The following is a 20,868-nucleotide window of genomic DNA, read 5'->3' as shown; positions in this document are numbered from 1 at the left end:
CACAGCCACAGCACGGGCTGGGAATTTGGTGCTTTCTCCTCCTTCCTGCCCACCACCCTGCTGCCAGGCCTGCAGGGCAGTGCCCAGCCAGGGACAGCAATGGCATCTGTCCCACTGCAGCAGCTGCTTCTTGAGCGCACAGGGAGCAGAGGCATGCCCTGACTCAGGGCTGGGGCTGTGCTGATGCAGGAGACACAGAGGCCCGAGAACTGACAGAAGTTTATTGTGCAGAGGGCAGAGAGCTCCCCATTCCCAACACATTGCCATGCTCAGAGCACCACAGCGGAGCAGGACCAAGACTTTCACCTCCCCCTGTCACCGTTCCTGGGTGGGATGATGCAGGGAGGGGGTCCCCAGAGAGCCCCATGGCTGCTGCAGTACATTGTGGCGTGGGGCTGTATTGGGGTTCATCAAGAGCCTCGGGGGATCTGGAAGCAGGGCAGCAGTTCTTCCTGTCACTGGCAGTCAGCCTGACCCCATCCCACGGCACTCAGGTCCAAACTTCTTCTACTTTCCCACCATGGAAGAAATCAAACCTGAGGAGACACAGACGGAACCAGGCCGAGAGTGTTTTGTGGTGCAGGAGCCAGGCCTGGCGAGAGCTGAGGAGTTTCAGACTCTCTCCATCTCCACACACGGCTCCCTGCCCACTCTGCCACCGAGCTCTGGGTACCTTGAGCAAATCCATGGGGTGGCAAACCTGACCCTGCGGAGGGCCCGGCAGGGTGAGGAGCAGCAGGTGCAGGAGGGAGGCTGGTGGAAGCGGTGCAGGTGTCAGGGCAGTCCCCAGCTCCAGGGCACCACCTTTGCCCAAATCACCCTTTATTAACTCTTTTCGGGCCGGTTCCTGTTGAGCACGGCCCGAGGGGCGAACTCCAGCTTGTCCTTCAGGCTCACCACCTTGGTCAGGTCCTCGCCCACGATCTCCTGCAGCTTGCGGTCCTCCCGCTGCTCCGAGATGCTCTTCTCCTCCTGGGCCGTGGCCGGGGGGTCTCCGCGCAGGAACCACTCCAGCTGGGAGCCCACCAGCCCCACCACGAAGGCCACCGGGAAGGTGACGTACGGGGCCTTGGAGCGCACGGCCGCCCACAGCACGGACCACATGCCTGCCGGCGGCGGGACGCGGCGGTTACCGGCCGGGCCCGCTCGCACCGGGGCTTCAGCAATGGCCGCAGCGAACGGGGACCCGCGTGGGCCGCGCAGGGACCCCCGCCCGGGTCCGCAGGGACCCCCGCCCGGCCCCGCTCACCCGGGCCCAGCCCCGGCCCCGGCCCCGGCCCCGGCCCCGCTCAGCCGGGCCCGGCCCCGCCCGTTCCGGTCACGGCCGCGAGGGGCGGCGGGGCGGGGCTGCCCCCTGGCGGACTGCGGGGGAACCGCAGCGCTGGAGGAGCCGCAGCGGCTGGGGACACGGGGGACACCGGGGGGACACGGGGAGACACGGGGGGACACCGGGGGGACACGGGGGGAATCATGGGGGACAAGGCGGAATCATGTGGGACACGGGGGACACCGGGGGGACACGGGGGACACCGAGGGGACACGGGGGACACCGGGGGGACACCAAGGGGACACCAAGGGGACACGGGGGGACACGGGGGGAATCATGGGGGACAAGGCGGAATCATGTGGGACACGGGGGGACACCGAGGGGACACCGGGGGGGACACGGGGAGACATCGAGGGGACACGGGGGGGACACCGAGGGGACACGGGGGGACACGGGGGGAATCATGGGGGACAAGGCCGGGGACACGGAGGGATACCGAGGGGACACGGGGGGACACGAGGGGGAATCATGGGGGACACGAGGGGACAGGGGGGACACCAAGGGGACACGGGGGGAATCATGGGGAACACAGGGGGGACTCGGGGGAGAAATCATGGGGAACACGGGGGAGACATGGGGGGGACACCGAGGGGGACACTGGGGGGACACTGGAGGGAAAAAGACTGAGGGACGCAGAGGGGCACAAGGAGGAGTCATGGGGAATATGAGGGGGGACAGCGATGGGGAGTCATGAGGAGGCACAGGGAGGAAGGACACAGGGGGGAACACGAAAGGGACCATGGAGGGGACACGAGGGGGAGTCATCAGGGGAGACTGGGGAATGCAGGGGGGAGAACAAGGGGGGAACATGGGGGGCAGTCATGCGGGGGACAAGGGGTGTCACGGGGGGAGCCACGCAGGAGAAGCCGGGGGATGACACAGAGAGACACCCACAGAGGTGATCTGGAGAGGTGTCACAGGGGGAGGACACAGAGAGACACCCACAGAGTGAGACCCCCGGGGACAGTCACGGGGTGTCACCCCTCGGGAGACACACAGGGAGGAGTCCCAGGGGAGACCCAGGGACGACTCAGGGAGAGAGAGACAGGCACAAATCACAGAGGGTGTTTTGGCCACGGGGAGATGTCATGCAGGAGTCACGAGGAGTGTCACAGCGAGACACCCACGGGGGTGTCACAGGGGAGACTCACGTGGGGAGTCACAGGGGGAGTCACGGGGAGAGATCCACAGGAGGGAGGGACTCAGAGGCAGAGACCCCACTGGAAGAGACCCACGGGGGGACCCGTGGGAGGTTTCCATGGTGAGATGCACGAGGAGACCTGCAAAAGCCCCTCTCCCACCGCACGGTGACCAATTTCCCACAGCACAGGCATGCAGGACACCAAAGGATGGGAGACAGGTGAAAGGCGAGCCCGGTGCCGGCCATGTCCCCGCAGGGAGGTGGCCGCTGGCCCGAGTAACCAAAGTCATCTTTATTAATTGCGGCGGTTCGTTACAATAAAAAGGGAGCCACGTGTCACGGTCACTGCACGGCGCTGGCCGGGGCGGGGGCCGGGGGCCCTTCCCAGGCACATCCCTAAATTCGGGGTGCAGGGGGAGTGGGGTGGGGAAGGGCTTCGGGTGGCTGAGTGGGTGCTGCCGTCACGGAGGTGTTTAGCACCGACGGACCCCCAGGAGCGAGGGACCCCAGCGAGGCGTCCCCCAGCTGCCTCTGAGCCCACCGCCCTGCCTGAGGGCCTGGGCGAGGTTTGGCCCCAGATTTCGGGAGCTACCTGGCACCCACTGGCCCTGCCCTGGGGGGTGGCTGGTGATGCTGCGTGGGGCTGCTGGCGCGGCAGAGTGAGGGACGGGGGTGGGGTCCTCCCCCCTCTGCCACCAAAAGGGACACTGAGGGGGGACAGGATGTTTGGAGAACGGGGTTAAGGACAGGGATGAGGCAGATGCAGCCTCCTGCCCCGCCACACTGCTCTGCCCTGGAGGGAGCTCTCCACCCTGTTCTGGCTCTGTGCACAGTGATGGGGGAGCTGGGAACAGCCACGTCCCAGGGTGTCCCTTGGCCCTGAGAGGCATCAGCTACGTGACAGCCCTATCCTGGGGTGTCCCATCCCGCAGGGCTCTGGGAGCTCAGGGGGAAGGGGTGTCCCCCTGAGGGGGTCTCTAGCTCCACACTCAAGGGACAGCTGCTGGCCAAGTCCTCGCTGCGGTCCCACCCGCTGGTGCCAAGGCCAGCGTGGTCCTTGTCGCTGCAGGTGGGCTCACTGGGGGAGCAAGGCAAAGGGGGACTGCTGCCTGTCCCTGGCTAGTGCCACATTGCAGAGGTGCTCCTGGCCTCCAGGCTGGCAGGAGGGAAGGACGAACAGATGAGGGATGGACTGAGGGGAAGGAGGGCTGAGCGGGAAGGGGAGAAGCGCATGGCGATGCTCCGTGCGAGGGAAGCGGGGCAGCTCGCCGTGACCGGGGGCCTCTGCTGCTCTGGCCCGTCCCACCAGGCAGGACACAGCGCTGGTCACGTGTAGTTTCTGGTTTATTCCTTGGGTTATATTTATATATGTATATAGGGGAGGGAGCCCTGGGTCCCCACGGCACCTGAGCCGCAGGCGGGGGGGGGGGCAGCGAGGGGACCCCTTTGTCCCCAGCACGTCCCAAAGCCTCGTCCCGGCAGGGCAGGGCTGGGGGGCTGTGTCTGGGCAGGGGCTGGGGGCCCGTCCCCGCCACACACCAGGGGATTGCACTGAGTACAGAGAGGCGGGGGGGCCTGCCTGCAGCCTCCTCCCCTCCAGCCCGGCGGGGCCGGGCGCTGAAGGTCGCCTCTCTCGGGGTTGGGATGCAGGGGCGGGTGTGCAGAAGGGCTGGCGAGTGGGAAGGGGACAGAAAGCTGGGACACAGCCCCAGGGAGGGCAGAGGGAGGGAGAGCCCCGGACCCCAGGAGAGGCTGGCAGGGGCATGCGGGCGGGGGCGGGGGGGCGAGGGGACGGGGCAGAACCGGGCTTTGCGTTCACCCGCCGTCGGATCCACGAAAGGGCTAAGATAGAAAAGAGAGAAGCTGTGAGTGGGGCCGAGAGCTGCCCCAGGGTGTCCCCGCGGCCCCCCATCACAGTGAGCTACGGCCGCGCCGTCCAGTCCGGGTAGAAAAGCGGAGGCTGCGGTCACAGCCGGGTCTGCGCCTCGGGGATGTAGATCTCGATGCTGTCCGCGCTCTCAGTGGCCGAGCTCTGGCGGAAGGAGGCGGCTCGCTTGGCTGCCAGGAGCCGCTTGCGGGCCTCCTGCCGCTGCCGGTCCACCGAGTCCAGGGAGCGCTCCTTCACCGGGTGCACCTTGGAGCGCGGCGGCTTCTTTGGTATCGGGGGAGGCACCTTCTTCTCCTCCTGCACAGACAACAGGGGCTTCAGGCTGGCGCCTCCCAGGAATGGGCATCCCAGCGGGCACAAGCCATGGGGAGAGGCTCCACAGACCCTCCCACAGGTTGCAAGGCAGGGCTGCACACCCCTTTATCCATCCCGTGCCAGTACCCTGCCTGGCCCTTTGCTGGGATACATCAGTGAGAGAACAGCCTTTCTCTAGCTTTTTCCCATCTCTGCTTTTCAAGGGTTTGCTAAAAGCAGCCACCAGTGAGAGCCCAGCAGTGGTTCGGGTGCAGATGTGCTTGGGGATGAGGAGGGAGGAAGAGGTGACAGATACAAGTGCCAGTGGCAGAGCCCTGCCCTCACCTTGGGCTCCATGATCTTCCACCCATTGGCCTTGAGCTGCTGGAGCTCCCCAAACTTCATGCTGACATCCTCAATGGAGAGCTGCAGGAGGTCCCAGAAGCCAGCCAGGTCTTGGAAGGTGGGCACAGGGAATGCGTTGGGATCCTGTGGGGACAGAGGGACAGAGTACCATCCTCATCCATCAGAGGGATGTTGGCTCTGCTGAACATAGGGCCACCCAGCCCCCTGTGCTGGGGCTCTGTGTCCAGCTCTCCTCCATGGTAGTCCACAGTCACTGGCTGAGGGTATGAGACACCCCCTCCCCACCACAGCTGACCCCTGGCACGCTGCCCACACTCACCATGTTCTGCTGGCAGAGGCGGTAGAACTGCTGCACCTTCTGGGACATGAGGAGCTGGGCACTGCCCACTGCGCTCCGGATCTTCTCCAGGACTGGGGGGGAGAGCAGACAGTCACAGGCAGCTCATTGCCCTCCAACACATCGTGTCTCTCCTCTCCTTCACATCCCAGCCCCAGAGGGTTTCCCTGTGTTTCTTGCCCTCACCCAACCTCTTTAGCCTTGGCAGGGAAGATGCTCCAAGGTGGGAGCACTGCTGGACAATGACTGTGCCCCCCCAGCTCTGCAGGATCCCCAGCCCCTGTCTTTGCTGCGATCCCCTCCCGACTCACTCTCCTCGGGCAGGTCATAGTCCTCGGCCTCCCTCTCCATCTGCTGGCACCAGCCCTCCATCTTCTCCACCTCTGCCTGCAGCAGTTTGATGAACCACTCGCCGTCGCGGTGGCACGGGGAGGCGCGGCCGGAGTCAGGGAGGCTGCGGGAGCCCCGCTCGATCCAGGCGTCCCGCCGGGGCACCTCCACCGTGTCGTACTGCAGCTGGTAATCCTCGCGGTACGCCCACTGCCCCTGCGTGTGCACCGTCTTGTACACGGCGTACTGCCGGCCCGACTCGGGCTCCGAGGAGTGCCGCTGGAAGGGCCGCCCGAACTGCAGGGCTTTGTCCTCGGTGGCCACGGCCAGGCCGGTGAAGCCCTCGAGCTCCAGGTCCGCCTGCACGCCCGCTGTCACGCTGTTGGAGCGCTTGAAGCGCGCTCGTCTGCGGAGACAGGGAGAGCGTGGGGACCCTCGCGGCCAGAAGGGATTGTGCTGTCCCCCCTCCCCATCAGCTATGACAGTGGCAGGGGCAGGGTGAGGGACACCCACGGGTAGGATGGGGCTGGGGATGCCGGGGTGGATCCCAGAGCATCCAGGGCCACAGGCGCAGCCCTGAGCAGCTGCGATCCGCCAGTCCCTCATCTCCTCTGCTCTCAGCCTGTTTCCATGGCTACCGGCGCTGGACCGGGGATGGAGAGGAGCACCAGGCTGCATGGGCACAATGCCGGAGCTCCCCTCCCGCAGGCCATGCAGGTTCTGGCACACCTGGCATTCCCATCCCAGCCAAAATGTCATGGTGAGCTGCAGAAATGCCCAAAGGTTCATCTGCACCTGGCATGGGCTCAAAGCTAAGGGCTGAGCCCAGCAGAGGAGACCCAGCACAGGACAGGAATAGGGCAGCCCCTTCCCTGGGCAGCAGAGAGGACAAAGGAAAGGCCAAATCCTGCTCCAGGTGGGGGCAGCTAGCCTGGGATGGGGATGGTGCTGAGCTCTGGGGTTTCAGCCAGAGCAGAGAGGGAAAAGATGCTGTGGGGTAGCGGTGGTGTGCAGGACCCCCAGGAACTCAATGCCTCAGTGCAGCGAGTGCGGCAGGTCAGCCCAGTCCAGGGTGACAGTCCAGGGTGACAGTCCAGCCATGTGGTACCTTTTGTCCTCCTCCACCTGCACCCCGATGGAGTGGAACTCCCTCTGGCTCCGGCTCTCCGTATCCGAGTCAGAGACGGCCTCAACCTGCCGAGGGGCAGAGAGAGAGCTCTGGAGGGCAGCCCCAAAACGCAGCATGGTGGCTCAGCGTGGCCCACACCCCTCGGGCAGCCCGCAGGGAGGAGCGGAGCCCACCTGCACGCCGATGGAGGGACGCCACTTCCGCTGCCGAGCCAAGCTCCGCAGCTCCTCCCGGCCTGGGATGGCCTTGATGATGAGCGTGGAGGGCTTGGGAGCGGCGCGGGGCTGCACCGGGGGCAGGTCGAGGGCCACGGCCGTCACCTTGGAGCTCTCCAGGCTCTCGGCCGAGTTGCAGCGGGCCGCGGCATCTTTGGACCAGGCGGGGCTGCGGGCGACCTCGCTGGGCAGGTAGCTCTCGTGGGTGGACTCGGTGCTGCTCTGCGCCGTGACGGAGATGAGAGGTTTGGCTTTGGTTCCTGGAGGGATGGGAGGTGGAGCTTTTCTGTAACTGAAGGCTGTTGTGGGAGAGGCGCAGGATGAAAAGGCACGTGAAAACACAGACACTTGCTCATTTCCCGCCACGAACAGGGACCCCGGGGAATGCTGCCTGTCTCCTCCCACAGCACGGGGATCATGGCCCCACAGGGTTTACCCCTGAGCTGGGTTAGATATGGGCCAGATTTCAGAGGGGCTGATTGAGCAGTTTTTGGGATTGGAAAGCACCCCAGACCCACACTGACCACATTGCTGCAGCACCCAGCAAGGGGCAGAGATGGGGACAGAAGGAGGGGATGGCAAATGGGCGCTGGGGACACAGAGCAGCCCCCTGACTGGGACTGGGTGACGAGCAGGATGCTCACACCCTGTCCTGGGCACTACAGGGGTCAAGGGCCAGGAGGAAGGCAGGAGGAGCCCTTGGCAGGTGCCCAGGTGAGCAGGCAGGGAGATGTGGGGTTCCCTCACGCGGCCAAGCCCTCGCCACCCCATAGGACTCACAAGTGCTGGGCTTCAGGATGCTGCTGGTGATGGGCGGCCCAGGAGGGGCCGACATGGAGAAGAGTGAGAGACAGTCGTCGTCCTGGGAGCAGCCCGCCTGGATCGCCCGCAGGTAGCTGTGGCTCCGCATGCGGAAGCAGCCGGGCAGGTCCAGCGCCTCCACGGCCTGCGACTCCACCTCGCCAAAAACCGACTCGCAGACGGCCTCAAACTGGTGGTTGAGCTCGTCGTTGATCTGGGGAGAGCAGTGGGTGAGGCTGAGCCAGGGCAAGGGATGCTCAGAGCGACATCCCCCACATCCCTGCCCCAGCCTGCCCTGTGAAACCTGAGCCACAGAACGCACCTGGCCGGTGGTGAAGGAACGCCCGTAGCTCTGTCCCCGTGGGAGCATTCGCGGTGGCGTGCAGCAGCTGGGACAGTTACAGATATATGAATCAGAATAGTGCCTACTTGCAAACCTAATGAGAGACAGTGGGAATAGAAGGGATTGCACCAAAAGCAACACATTCCAGCAGAGCATCGGGAAACGCAGCCGCAGCGATCCTCCCGCTGGCCCCTGCTGCTGTCCCCATTCCTCACTGCCCCCAAAACTGTCACCTACTGGGACTGGAGCACATCTCAGTCATCCCCCTTTGAACATGCCTCTTGTCCCCATGCTCTGCATGTGGCTGCAGCAGCAGGTCCCCCCCGAAAGCCCAGCATAGCCATGTCCCCCCCAGTGCCCTGACGCAGAGCAGGGATGGGGCTGGGTGCTGCTGCGCTGGGGACTGCGGCTGTGAGCGAGGACAGTGCTGTGAGCAGGGACGGTGCTGTGAGTGGGGACAATGCCGTGAGCAGGGACATGCCACTTGTCCTCCCAGGGAGCCCTGGCCCACGGCCCTGCTGCTGCCTGCAGAGCTGGGACGGGGCCGGGAGGCAGCAGCCCTTACTTGGTCCTGGCCTGGTCGGCGCTGGAGGAGCGGCGGTAGCTGTCTCGCCGCGTGGCCGCCCTGGGCAGCACTTTGGCGCTGATGTCCGAGTCGGCGCTGTCCTCATCGCCCATGGCCTTGATGTAGCTGCCGCTGCGCATCCGCCGGCACGGGATCTCCCCGTCCTTGCCCGCTGGGTACCCGCTCCACTCGTCCTGCGGCACCTGCAGCAGGAGGCAAGCGTGGGAGGATGGGTCCCACAGGTGGGATGCAGAGCCGAGCCATGTGCCAGCCCAAATCCAAACCCAGCCCGGCTCCCCTGTCCTCCCCATGCACCCCAGAGCTGCAGGGACAGACCCCGGGGACTCTGATCCTTTTGGAAAGCCCCAAAATGCAGGAGAGCAGATCCCTCCTAACAGCCACAGCTCCCCGTTCCCACAACGCGGGGCGGCGCAGCAGCTCCCACCTCACGGCCCCTCTGGCAGGAGCGTCTGGGCCAAATCCCACCCATGCCAGCGCAGCACCCGCCTGACGTATCGGGCACCAGTTCCGCCACGTGCTGCTGACGCCAGCACCACGGGGTCCTTATAGGGCAGTGTCAGGGGAATGGTGTCCCCTGGGGCCCCCGGCCAGGGCATTGAGGCCAGCCCCCTGCCCCAATGCCCCCACTGCCAGTGGAGACAGGCCCCGGCCACCGCCACCCCGGCCAGCACAGCATTGCTGCTCCCTGTCTCCTTCCCCCAGGAAAGGGAGAGAAGAGTTAATTAGCTTTTAATTGGAAGGGGGGTGACCTAGAAGGGAGCCGGGTGATGAGGCAGGCAGTGGCACCCAGCCAGGCACACAGGGAGGATAAAAGCAGTGAGAAGGGAGCAGGCACAGGGCTGCTGGTGGCCCTGAGCTGACAGAACTGGTCTGACCCCAAATGCAACACAGGGCAGGAGGCAGCAGATGGGCTTCAAGGGGACATCAGGGACTGGCACAGGACCATGGGAATGGGGCACAGGCGCTGGGGACATGGAGCAGAGCTGGAGCATCCCCACAGCACCCCAGGCTGCTGGATGGAGGGTCCCAGCCCTGGCTCGCCCCACAGCGCAGTCAGCCCCAGTCCCCTCACCCTGCCCAGCCCCTCACCTGCAGGTACTGGTACGCTCGGTCTTTGGCCTTTGCTTCCTGAAGCATCAAGGTCTTCTCGGTGCCGCCGGCGCTGGGATAGGCTTCACGGGCCTGGCTGACGGTCATGGTGTGCCAGGCACTCCTCTTGAGCGTCTGGCCATCCAGAGACATGGACATGCCGGCACAGGCCAGGCATTTTCCTTCCCCGCCGCCCTTTAGACTCTTCAAGGTCAAGTCTCTGAAGGCACTTTCGGGAGCGTCCACGCAGTACTGGGTGCCCTGGTCGGCGGCGTGCCGGCCGGACACCATGTAGCTGCTGTCGCTGTCCAGGTTGTCGTCGGAGCTCCACCAGCCCAACATCTTGGACCGGTGCCGGGAGTCCACCTTACGGTCCTTGCTCTTGCTGCGCTTGCCGTGGCGGGACTGGTGGTGGTGGTGGTGATGGTGGTGGTGGTGGTGGTGGTGGTAGCCGTCCCCGCGGCCGTCCATCTTGGCGCCGTTGTAGTCCCGCTTGGCCGGCGCCTCCAGGGAGTGGGACTTGGCGAAGAGCTTCTGGACGGAGTGGACGAGGTGGCGGATGCGGCTGGGGCTCTCGCTGCGGGGCTCGGCGCCGCCAGCCCGGGGGTACTGCAGCGTGTGGAAGCCGTCGTGGTGCAGCGGCAGCTGCTTCTCGAACTGGTCCAGCAGCGTGGGGGGCAGGCGGTTGATCTTGCTGGCAGGGTGGGCGGTCGCCATGCATTCGTCGCAGGAGTCGTAGGGCTGCTGCGCGTGATGCATCCTCGGGAAGGTGCTGCTGGCGCTGGCGGAGGGCGGCTCGCTCAGGGGCCCGCCCGGGCACTCGCTGGCTGCGCCGGGGCTCCGCGCCGGGCAGTAGGGATGCTCCAGGGAACACGGCTCGCTGGGGCTGAGCAGGTACGGCGGCCGGCCCTCGGGGCCGTGCGGGATGTAGTCGGCGGGATGCTCGCAGTTCTCAGGGATGCAGCGGCAGCGGTGGCCGGAGGAGGGCTGTGTCTGGCTACGCTCCCCATGGTAGCCCTTCATCATTTCAGCACCCACCCCATAGCCTCGGCATCTTGCCGGGATGCCCCTGCGGGCTCATCTGTTGAGACAGGGACAAGAACAGTGTCAAGATCCCCTCTGCACCCCCACCACCAGCAGAACATTGGGGATACCTTACAGGAAGCAGCTGAGAAGGCTGGGAAGCTTCCAGGGCAAGACTCAGCCCTGTGAAGTGCCAGAATCCTGGCTTTCCATGTGGTGACAGGAGCACAGTGCTGGGCTACCCCCTACTCAGGTGCTCGGAGGGGACAGTGGGAAGGAGAAGGTGCTGCCAGCAGCAATGCAGGCAGCAGGGCCTGCAGACGGCGAGGGAGGACATGCTGCCATCAGCAGATCCTTGTTTTCTTCTCCAACACCAAATATTATGAAGTGTTTCTCCATTAGAAAGCGGCTCTGGCTGGGTTTTTCAACCGTTGCGATTCACAGCGCCGCTAATGAGCTGCCGCGGGGCGCCGGGGGGGCCGTGCTCTGATGTCTCCATCCAGCCCCACATGGAGACCCACAATCCAGGGCTCTCCTGCCCTGTGAGCCCTCTGGATGAGGAGCCAGGAGCAGAGGTGGCTGTGCTGTGTGAGGGGCAGCCCCAGGGCGAAGCAGGAGGATGGACGGCGTTGAGCCAGGCTGAGCCGGCACCAGCCAAGGCTGAGCTGCCTGCACCCATGGAGGTTTTTGTGCCTTGCAGCCCCTCAAAGGCTCTGTCTTTGGCTGGACTGTAAATGAGGAAATTACTTATTCTCCAGAGTATCTCTGCTAATTAACAGGCATCGTTAACGCTCTTGTTGTCATATTCAGGCAGGGTGCTGCGGGCAGCATGTCTCCCAGAGTGGCTGCAGGGAAAGGTGACCGTGGGACACTCCCTGTGGCACATGGGGATTTGACCATGGAGACTGGGAACGAGGGACACTGGGAGGGCCAGGGCTGGTGGAAGGGGGTTGTGCCCCTGAGCAGCCCTGCAGGAGAGAGCGACCTGGGGTCCCCAAGGGGTGTGGGGGTGGGCAGTGATGGCGTTTTGGCCCTGAGCAGCAGACAGGGTCCTGGGAACACATCCGCCCTAAGCCACCACCGCCTTCCTTCCCAGCTTCTTGAGGCTGGATGGCTCCATCCTGCGCCATCCCATCCTCCGATCCCGCTCCTGCTCTAACAAGGCTCCCTGATTGCTGAGCGGAAGGTGCAGCTGGTACAGATGAAGCCTCTCCCCTCCCGAGACAGCTGCTGCGAGGAGCAGGAGCAGCAGCGTGGGATGGAGCTGCCTCCCTGGCCTGGGATCAAGCAGCAGGATGGAAGGACAGACAGACAAACAGGCTCCCAGCCCAGCTCTGCCTCCGCGGGCTGAGCTATCATCTCCTGCTCGGGGAGGGAAGCTCTCAGCTGATCCAAATATTGCTGCCGCGGCGGCAAGAAGGAGTCAAAATATCTGCGGAGCCTGTCAGCACGAGCCCGGCGGGCTTTTGTGCTCGGCAGGTGCAGGAATTCAACAAAGCCGGAACCGCGGGCGAGGCAGCGCCGCAGCTCCCCCGCACCTGTGGAGCGCCGGCAGCGGGTGGGGACATGCCGTGGTGGAGGATCCATGTCCCAGCTCATGTCCCAGGCGACACAGGCATCTATGCCCTGCCCAAGGACCAGCCGGGCTCCTTGAGGGCAACCTCGGGATGGAGAAAGGGTCGGGAGAGACCCTGTGGGGCTCAGCACAGGCAGCACAGCGCAGGGTCCCCATCCCATGTGCCAGCAGGAATGGCCACGTGCAGAGGATGAGAGATCCCACTCCTGTCCCCCCGTCCCAGGAGGGCAGGCTGGCACTGGGACTGGGGCAGGTGGCCAGCGTGTGGCTCATGGGCAGGTGGCCGAGAGCTGGAGCTGCGTCCCTCCAAAGGCCAATCCACTGAGCAGCCCTTGGGATGGAGGGATTTGTGCCACCAAAGCACAGATTTAAGTCAAGGGGGAAAAAACCCAGCCCAGCTGAATTTTGTGCCATTTAACACCAGGGTAATTACCACCAGTGGGAACCTACCGCCCACACAATTATGTGCTAGGATAAACTGGAAGAGCATAATTACCATTACAAATAACTCACTCCTCGCCTTTATTGCATCCAGCGCCTGGAGAAACTCCCACCAGTGGCTCCCCATCACCACCTCCCTCTGATGTCTCTCCCCATTGAGAGGGTCAGCACAGGGAGGAGAGGGGCTTGTAGTCCCTGGTGCTCCAGGCCATCCTGAAATTCAGCCTCCTGCTTAATTTCCCATGGGAGCACTTGGCAGAGGCAGCTCCACTTCCCAGCAGCTGCCCCATGAGATCCCTGCCTTGGAGGCAGCGCTGAGCCGAGGCCCAGGGCTACAGGGATTCAGGGCAGACCCCCCAGGAGCCTGAGCTTCCCTGGGACCCCATAGCACCAGGATCCTCCCATCTTTCCTCCAGCTCCAGGAACACCAGCGGGGATGTGAGAGGACATCAAAACCCCACTACAATGTCTGGGTCTGGCAAACCGCCCCGACACAGGGCAAGACTGGGTTTTCCAACACTTCCAGGTCTAACCCCAAGAGCTGGGGTTGATGGCCCTGCGCTCAGGGGGTCCTGGCCCCCTGCCCTTCCCCAGCAGCCCCACCACGGGCAGCCCATGCTGGAAGGCTGTTGGTGGCACTCACCGCCCGGCGCTCAGGGGGATGCTGTCCTCATGGCCTCGCCAGCAGCAGCTCCTCCACGCTGGGAATCCCTGGGGCAGCAGGCTCTGGGGGAGGAACAGGAGGGGGATGAAGCCAGAGCAAGGGTGTTCCCCCCCAATACCAGCCTGAGCCACCTCCCTGTGTATTTTTTATCAGCCCAGCCTTCCATCCTCCCCTGAGGCCGCCCCACACCAGCACAGCAACGGGGACAGCTCCGCACGGCCGCGGCCACGTGTTTCACCCAGTTTAGCCCCAAAACCATCCCCAGTCCCATCCTGTTATGCAATCTCCTGCCAGCGGGTGCCAGAGCCGGCCCAGCGGCCACCTCGCCATCGACTTTCATTTGCTCCGGCTCCGGCCCCTCGCTCCACAAAGCCTCCTCCCACCCCCTGCCTTTCCAGCATCACCAAAGGGACTTTTTTTCCACCTTCCAGCCCGAGAGAGGTGCGAGCTCGGCCCGTTCTGCTCTGCAAATTAATGCGAGGTTCTGCCAGCTCGGGTCCTGCTGGGGACCTTTATGGCTTGGGATGAAAGCGGGAGAGAACAAACACGCAGCGTGAGCGCCCGGCACCGCGCGCGAGCTGGAGCCGGGGAAAAAAATAAAATAAAGTGGTTTTCCCACTTAGGGGCTGAACAAATTTGATCTACGGTCGTCGGAAGAAAATAAATATGGAATACCGCCAGGTCGTTTCCACCGTGCTTTTAATCTATTTACTCTTTCCCCGCTCGTTGTAAGCGAGAAGGATTGTGGAAAGCAAACATTTTATTTTATTACTAATTGCTCTGTTATTTTATGAGGCTGAATTAGTAAAATTTACTCAGTCTGGAGGAAAAAAAAAAGAGGGGCTTAGTAAGAGATCACCTAATTTAGCAGAGAAAGGGGAAAGGGTAAAAGTGAAGAAAGGGAAAGGGAATAGGAAAGGAAAGGGGAAAAAAGAGAGGAAAAGGAAAGAGAAAAGGGGGAGGGGGGAAAAGGAAAACAGAGAGAGGAGAAGGGAAAGAGGAAAACAGTGTGAGCAGGATGCAAAGATCACAGAAAATACACTGGCTGCAATCAGGAAATCAAAACCAATTACTGTTAATAAAAGAAAGCAGAGCAGCTGCAGGCAGGCACCGCCTGCAGAGGGCTGTGAGGGGCAGGATCCAACCAGGCACCGCTGGAAAAAAGGGATGAGGCAAGATTTTTTAAAAGTCATGAAAGATGAACACAAGCTGAGGATTTGCAAATATGAGTGGAGCAGGAAGTGTTTACCGAGGTTACTGAAAAGGCCACAGAAGCCAGCACAGCTGGCTGGGACCTCGACAGGGCTGGGGGGCCCTAGCACCCCAAAAAATCTGGAGGACCCTGACACCCCAACATAACTGGGGGGCTCTGGCACCCTGAGGATGGGGGCATCTCCCCTGGCTCAGCCCTGCCCATCCCTTCTCCCCGAGCCTGGGCACTTCCCAGGCACCAACCCCAAATCCACAGTGCCCCAGGGCTCCAGCCCAGCATGGCCGCCCCGCTCCAGAGCCGGGAGGCTGAGGACAGGCCGTTCGACGGGCTGGGCACATTATTAAGCACATGATTAATTTTGGCACCAGCCCCAGCTGCCTGACAGCTCCTTCTCCAGGGCTGGGAGAGCGAGCGCGAGAGGTGCTGCCTCTGCTGATGCAGCGGTTGGTGGGATGAAAAATCCTGCAATGCAGCACTGCTTCTTAATGAGCCATTTGTCTTTGAGTCTTCTTCACTCATTACCATGCCGGGAGAGGGATGGGAGTTGCCCCACGTCCCCATCTCAGCAATTACTCCTGGAGCAGAGCGAGGAAATACGGCCGCGACGCGCCCAGCTGCCAGGGATCCCGGCACGGCCGCCGGCGCTGGGACTTCCCGCCACAACACCACTGACTCTGGCTGCTGCCACCTCGGGGGAACGGGAACCCGCTCCCTGCACAGCACACACAGCCCAGGACCACCCAGCCTGGCCCCAGACCTGATTCCCTGGGGGCAAGAGCCGTGCTGCTGTGCTGGGTGTGCAAAGGAGCTGGAGCATCCTGGAGCTGCCGAGGCAAAGCCAGCGGAGAAAGGAGTCTGGCATTCCATCCCTGCAAAGCCCAGTCCAGATCTTGGTGGAAGAGCCACATCTTCAAAAGCCCTTTAAGATGGGGAACACCTGGGCCTGGCAGCCAGATGACAGGAAGATGGCTGAGAAGGAAAGAGGTGGCACAGGGCATGGCAGCATCCAGAGGAAGGGCTGGCACGGGTGAGAAGCCAGCAGCCCCATGGCACAGGCACCTCCAGCCCCCTCAGCCCTGCAGCAGTGCTCATCCTGCCTGCAGGGCATCGACTGCCAGAGCTGGGATCCCACAGCCAGAGCATCAGGAGCACAGCCAACGGAGTTGTGGGACCACCATGGAGAGACCCCCAGGCCAGGCAGAGCTCCAGGGACCCCAGCCCAAGCCAGCTGGCACAGGGATTGTGGGCACTGAGGCGCACGGATGAGCACCCATCACCGGTGATGCCCACGGACAGCTCCCCTCCCATGGACACACTGACACCTGCCCACACTGCCTGGGGCCAGCATGCTCCTGCGGGGCCACCAGGGCTTGGTGGGAAAGGGGGACATGCAGGTGACACTGAGGAGAGACCACAGCTCACCTGCAGTGAGGCGAAGGGACAAGCAGGGACATCCCCTGTGCTGTGCTCGCCCTGGGGGCTCTGCCCACACTCCCATGGGCACCTCACCCCAGGCACCAGCAGTGCCCAGGTGGGCTCCAGCAGCTCCCAGGAGTTAAATCTGCCTGTACCAGAGGCACTGGGGGCCGTGGCAGCCCCCTCAGGCCCCGTGGCTGTGCCAGGGGCTCCAGCTGGTGCTGGATGAACCCCATTTCCCCATCACCCCCATTTTTCCCTCTCACCCACAGGGAGCCACCAACTCGGCCACGCTGCCGAGGCTTAAGAGCCACTTACTCCCTAGCCACGCCGTGTAATGATTTAAGCCAGGGATCACTCCAAAGCCTCTTTGGTGAGCTCGGGGCAGCACAGCCGTAGCACTGAGCGTGGCAGCAGTGACAACTCTGGCCACCTCCTGCCCATTTCCTCCAAGCCCTTGGGCAGGCTGCCCCTTCCATCCCCAGCTTCACTCCCACTGAGCCCCCAGCAGGCTGGCACTGCCATCCCTGCTCTGCTCCTGCCAGGCGCTTGGCTGAGCCGGGGCTCTCACCTGTCACCAGCGTTGCTCCTCATCCTGCTTTCCCTGGGATGAGGCGCTCTCTGCTCCAACCCCAAATAACACCAATCCCAACCGGCTCCTTTCGGGGCACCTCCCCCTCCCAGGGGCCCGCAGGGGCCGGAGTTTCCAGGAACGGCGAGGAAGCAGAGCCCGGGTCCCTGTGCCAGCAGGGATGCTCCGGGCCATCAGTCCCGTTCCCAGGCTGCATCCCCTGGGGCCAGGGCTGGGATGAGCACAGCGAGCCCGAGGCACGGCACAGCCCAGCTTGCCAGCAGAGGACCCAAAATGCCGCTTTAATGGATGGGCTTAATTTGCAAAGCTGATGAAAACCTAAATATTTAAATACATAATTCTGCAAGATGCTCTTAGCGCGGGGACAGCGCACGGGGAGGGGGGCACGGCTGGTGAGTGAGGACACAGCAGGCATGGGGGATGCTCTGGTGGGACCACCTGGATCACCTGGGCCAAGAGCACCTCCATCACAATTTGGGGACCGTGCACACCCTTGTCCCCAAAGCCAGCAGCACTCACAGAATGGGTGCCATGGGGAGCTCTGCTGTTGGCACTGGAGACCTGCTCCACCGCCCAGAAGCATCCCAGGGAGAAATGTGGGGAAAAGGGAGCGTGGTCCAAGCCAGGGAGCTGTCAAGGGCAGCAGGATGAGCCCCCATGGAGATTACACCACCAATATTCCTGCTACAACAGCTTAGAGATAAAAGAGATTTGTGGGATTTACCAGCAATACAAATTGAATATTTAATTTTAGCTGCAGGGGAGGAGCGGGGGCTCATCCCAGGGGTGCACGGAGGTGTGCAGGTGGTGGGCCTGGAGAGATGTTTCCAGCTCCTGGGGGAAAACCGGTGCCAGAGCCATCCCCACATGCCAGAGGGGCTGGGCATTGTCATGGCAGTGGGACCGGGCACCCTCTGCCCAACCTGCCCCTAATCCCACCAGCCCCTCACTGGCTGCCAACAGCACAGCACAGCCTCTGCCAGCACGTGGAGCTCCTGCAGGATCATCCTCTGCTGAACCACGTGTGTGAGCCCAGCACCAGCTCTGGGGGTGCTCGGGAGGGGGCCTGACCCCACACGCTGCCCCTGAGGCAATGCGTGGCTGCTTCCCTGTGCTCCCCTCTGCCCTGGCCAGGATGTACCCGAGGAGGCTGTGCCTGGCTGAGGATGTCCCTGGATGAGACCATTTGCCACCCAGGCCATGGACTTTGCAGGGAATGGGGCTGGAGGCAGAGGGAGGGAGACAGATCTGAGTATCCTGTGGGATGGGGTGGAGAAACCCCCAAGGGGACCCAGCCACCCTCTACCAAGCCGGAGCAGGGGCAGAGGACAGGCAGCAACAGCCCCCTTCCAGCTGTGAGAAGGGGGCTGCTGGCTGTCCCCAAGGCCAGCACAGGGTCCCCAGGGTGCCACCGAGGCAGGTGCCCATCCTGGCTCACCCCTCCGTGGCCGGTGTGCCGTGCTGGCGCGGGTGCCAGCGCAGGGCGGGCTGGGGGAGGACGGCAGAAGATGAATGAGGGAGTCGGGAGGCTAATGGCATTGTCTGGAAAGTAGGTCGTGTGCTGAGCAAAAAGATATTTATATCAAAGCTCGTTCCCCCGCAGAAGCTCCCGAGCCGGGTACAGGCAGCACCACGAGCCCATGGCCGCCGCTCTGCACCCCCGTGACACCCATGTGGCACTCTCATGGCACTCCATGGCACCCCCTGCCCGGCTCCATGCCCAGCTCCGCCACCCTGGGCCCCAGGGCTGCCCTGCTCAGGGGTGGCAGTGCCAGAGGTGAAGTCATCCCAGGCAGCTTTGCCTTTCTCTGACCTGGCTGCAGGCGCTGGGCACTGAAAGGCACCGAGTTATTTTTATTTTAACGCAACTTTTGCCAAGGTGTGATGCTGCCCTGGATGCTCCTCAGATGGGCACAGTCAGCCCAGGATGGCCACGGAGGGTCCTGCCCAGCCCAGCCTCAGGCCAGCTGCACCACCCTGGCCTCTGCCAGCTCTGCCCATGCTCCTCACATCCTACATCACCCCTGAACTGAGCCTGGGCCAAGTCTCGGCCTTGTTGCAAAGCTCAGCCACCTCCTTTCCTGCTGGGGGGAGACCTGTGCCCCAGGATCCCTCCCTCACACATCCAGCCTTCCCAGAAAAGCCAAGAAATCATCCCAGAGATCCCAGATGGAGCCAAGTGGTTTTGCCCCCTGTGGCCATGCTGCCCCAGCTGTGGACACGAGCCAGCAGCAGCCACGGGGCCATCCAGCCCTGCTCTCCTGTGCCCATCCCCATCCCACACCTGGCAGCCAGCACGGGAGCAGGTTCATTTCCCATAATAGCTGTGTCGGCTGGATTTACAGCCTCGCTCCAAGTTATTAATAATAATGGCCTCACTCTTAAGTAGGGCTTTTCATCTGCCTCAGAGCCCTTTCCAGAGGACGTCTGCAGCATTATCACCATTTTATTCTCGTTTCAGTGGGCACAAGAGTGAGATGGAGAAGGGGCAGCTGATCCGTGGTGTGGAGTGGGGAGCCCGGCCACGGAACCCCCGGGGAGGCTGGAATGCCAAGGGCCTGTCGGGATGCAGCCACAGCCCCGCAGCTCCTGCCAGCCGTGCCGTGCTGATTTACACCAGCAGCGAGCCCGGGCCCTGCCGCACGGATAAATCCACTTCAGGCAGCAATAAACCAGCGTCACCACATCGGTAATCCGCAGCGCTGCCACCGCCGTGAGGAATCCAGGGGCAACGCACATGTGCCGATAAATCCCGGACTCGTCTCAGCAGGGAGGTCCCTGGGGTGGAAATCCCCGGTGGAGCCGTGGCCGGAGGGGTGGATGCAACCAGGCTCTCATGGGAGATGCCAGCAAGGGAGACCCTGGGGATGGATCCAGCGCATGGGTGGCCATGTGGGACCGGGGACATCCCCGAAACGCCCCCCACCGTGTCCCCCCCGTGATGCCCACCCACCCCGGGCGGCCCCGGTGTCTCCCTGCCATGCTCGATGGGCAGATTTATCCCCCTGGAAGAGAGCTTTGATCTGAAGTTATTTTTTGTTTACTAGCAACAAGGTATTGTAAATACATCTTTGCCGATAATTATAGAGTCTGGGCGCACACCTTAATCTCCATAAAATATCAGATGCTACAATTTGCCTGATTTAATGAGATTGGAGGCTGATAAGCCGCTGAGCTAAGCTGTAAACTTGGGGGGGAGGAGGGAAATGATTGCAAATGTGCTAAACCGCCTTCGTCCTCCTCCTCCTCCTGCCGCTGCCACGTGCCCAGCCCGGGAGCGTGTGCCCAGCCCCGTAGCCCCCTGCCCAGCTCCTGGGGTGTGCCCGGGCTGCGCCGCAGCAGCTTCACGCAGGGATGGGCATTTAGGGCAAACGGAGCTTTTTATACAATTTACCTCATTAAAGCTCCAGGAGCTGAGCGCGGCACCGGGCTGTGGCCGGGGGCTGTGCCTCGGCACACTCTGTCCCCCGTGGGCCCCGTGCCTTGCCAGGGGGGAGCCAGCACAGCCCCAGTGCCAGGCTGGGTCCACGTGCCAGCTGAGGTGTGAGGACAGGGTCCCCAAGGGGCACAAGGGCACGGCTGGGCTGCACGGGCAGGTCGGGATGGACGCGTGTCCACACGTGTCCATGTGGGTCCAGCTGTGCCCAGGCGTGTCCAGCCCTACCTGGCACCACCAGCCATGCCAAGGACAAGCTGGGCTGAGGGGTCCATACCACCCAAGGCCACCCTCCTGCACGTGTACAGCCATGGCCTCGCCATGTCCCTCACAGACACGGGGTTTGTGCAGTCCCAGGTGCCTGGGGTGGGGATCCCCTCCTGCAGGGATGGGGGGCCCTGCCTGAGAAGCAGGAGGCTCCTCCTGGTAACGAGCAGCCCCGTTTCCACAGCAACCTTAAAGGCCCACAGGTGCCGCCTCACCAGCGGACCGGCTCTGGCATTTCGGGGGGACACTCAGCCCGTCCCCCTGCCCAGCACCCTGGCCTCAAACAACAGCACCCCATGCCCCAGCCATCAGCCCCAAGCCCATCTCCCCCAGGTACCACCCGGGCTCACCCACAGCCCCCTCCCTGCACTGAGACCCCCAAAAGTGCAGACGC

At 63.2% G+C, this 20,868-nt stretch overlaps 2 protein-coding genes across 3 annotated transcripts; both read right to left on the bottom strand.

The window, feature by feature from the left end:
• Nucleotides 1-202: 202 nt before the first annotated feature.
• Nucleotides 203-1,306, bottom strand: SMIM12 (small integral membrane protein 12). The gene is made up of 2 exons (XM_038160591.1): nt 674-1,306; nt 203-536 (listed from the first exon to the last, which is right to left on the bottom strand). The coding sequence occupies exon 1, from the start codon at nt 1,102-1,104 to the stop codon at nt 826-828; it is 279 nt and encodes a 92-aa protein (XP_038016519.1). The 5' UTR covers nt 1,105-1,306; the 3' UTR covers nt 203-536; nt 674-825.
• A 1,391-nt stretch (nt 1,307-2,697) lies between these two features.
• On the bottom strand, nt 2,698-14,368 carry DLGAP3 (DLG associated protein 3). Of its 2 annotated transcripts, none has more exons than XM_038160559.1 (11): nt 13,530-14,368; nt 9,847-10,927; nt 8,737-8,939; nt 8,151-8,265; nt 7,808-8,042; nt 6,986-7,326; nt 6,792-6,877; nt 5,665-6,089; nt 5,336-5,427; nt 4,996-5,139; nt 2,698-4,653 (listed from the first exon to the last, which is right to left on the bottom strand). In XM_038160559.1, the coding sequence occupies exons 2-11, from the start codon at nt 10,870-10,872 to the stop codon at nt 4,435-4,437; spliced, it is 2,886 nt and encodes a 961-aa protein (XP_038016487.1). In that variant the 5' UTR covers nt 10,873-10,927; nt 13,530-14,368; the 3' UTR covers nt 2,698-4,434. The 2 variants fall into 2 exon arrangements, with proteins under 2 accessions (XP_038016487.1, XP_038016488.1); XM_038160560.1 differs by having other exon boundaries at nt 8,151-8,217; nt 13,530-14,366.
• Between the last annotated feature and the right edge of the window lie 6,500 nt (nt 14,369-20,868).

The sequence above is a fragment of the Motacilla alba genome, chromosome 23, assembly GCF_015832195.1.
Source record: "Motacilla alba alba isolate MOTALB_02 chromosome 23, Motacilla_alba_V1.0_pri, whole genome shotgun sequence".
NCBI classification, from domain to species: Eukaryota; Metazoa; Chordata; class Aves; order Passeriformes; family Motacillidae; genus Motacilla; species Motacilla alba.
Note: the sequence above shows the minus strand (reverse complement) of the source record. Positions and strands in the feature narration are given on the sequence as shown.

What these genes read in the sequence shown, in the direction of transcription:
- SMIM12 (XM_038160591.1), bottom strand. Translation starts at nt 1,104, where the DNA reads ATGTGGTCCGTGCTGTGGGCGGCCGTGCGCTCCAAGGCCCCGTACGTC.
- DLGAP3 (XM_038160559.1), bottom strand. Translation starts at nt 10,872, where the DNA reads ATGATGAAGGGCTACCATGGGGAGCGTAGCCAGACACAGCCCTCCTCC. An exon ending in CATCCTGAAGCCCAGCACTT is followed by an intron (nt 7,327 to 7,807) that starts GTGAGTCCTATG and finishes CTCCCACAACAG; the next exon opens with CCTTCAGTTACAGAAAAGCT. An exon ending in CAGGTGGAGGAGGACAAAAG is followed by an intron (nt 6,090 to 6,791) that starts GTACCACATGGC and finishes CTGTCTCCGCAG; the next exon opens with ACGAGCGCGCTTCAAGCGCT.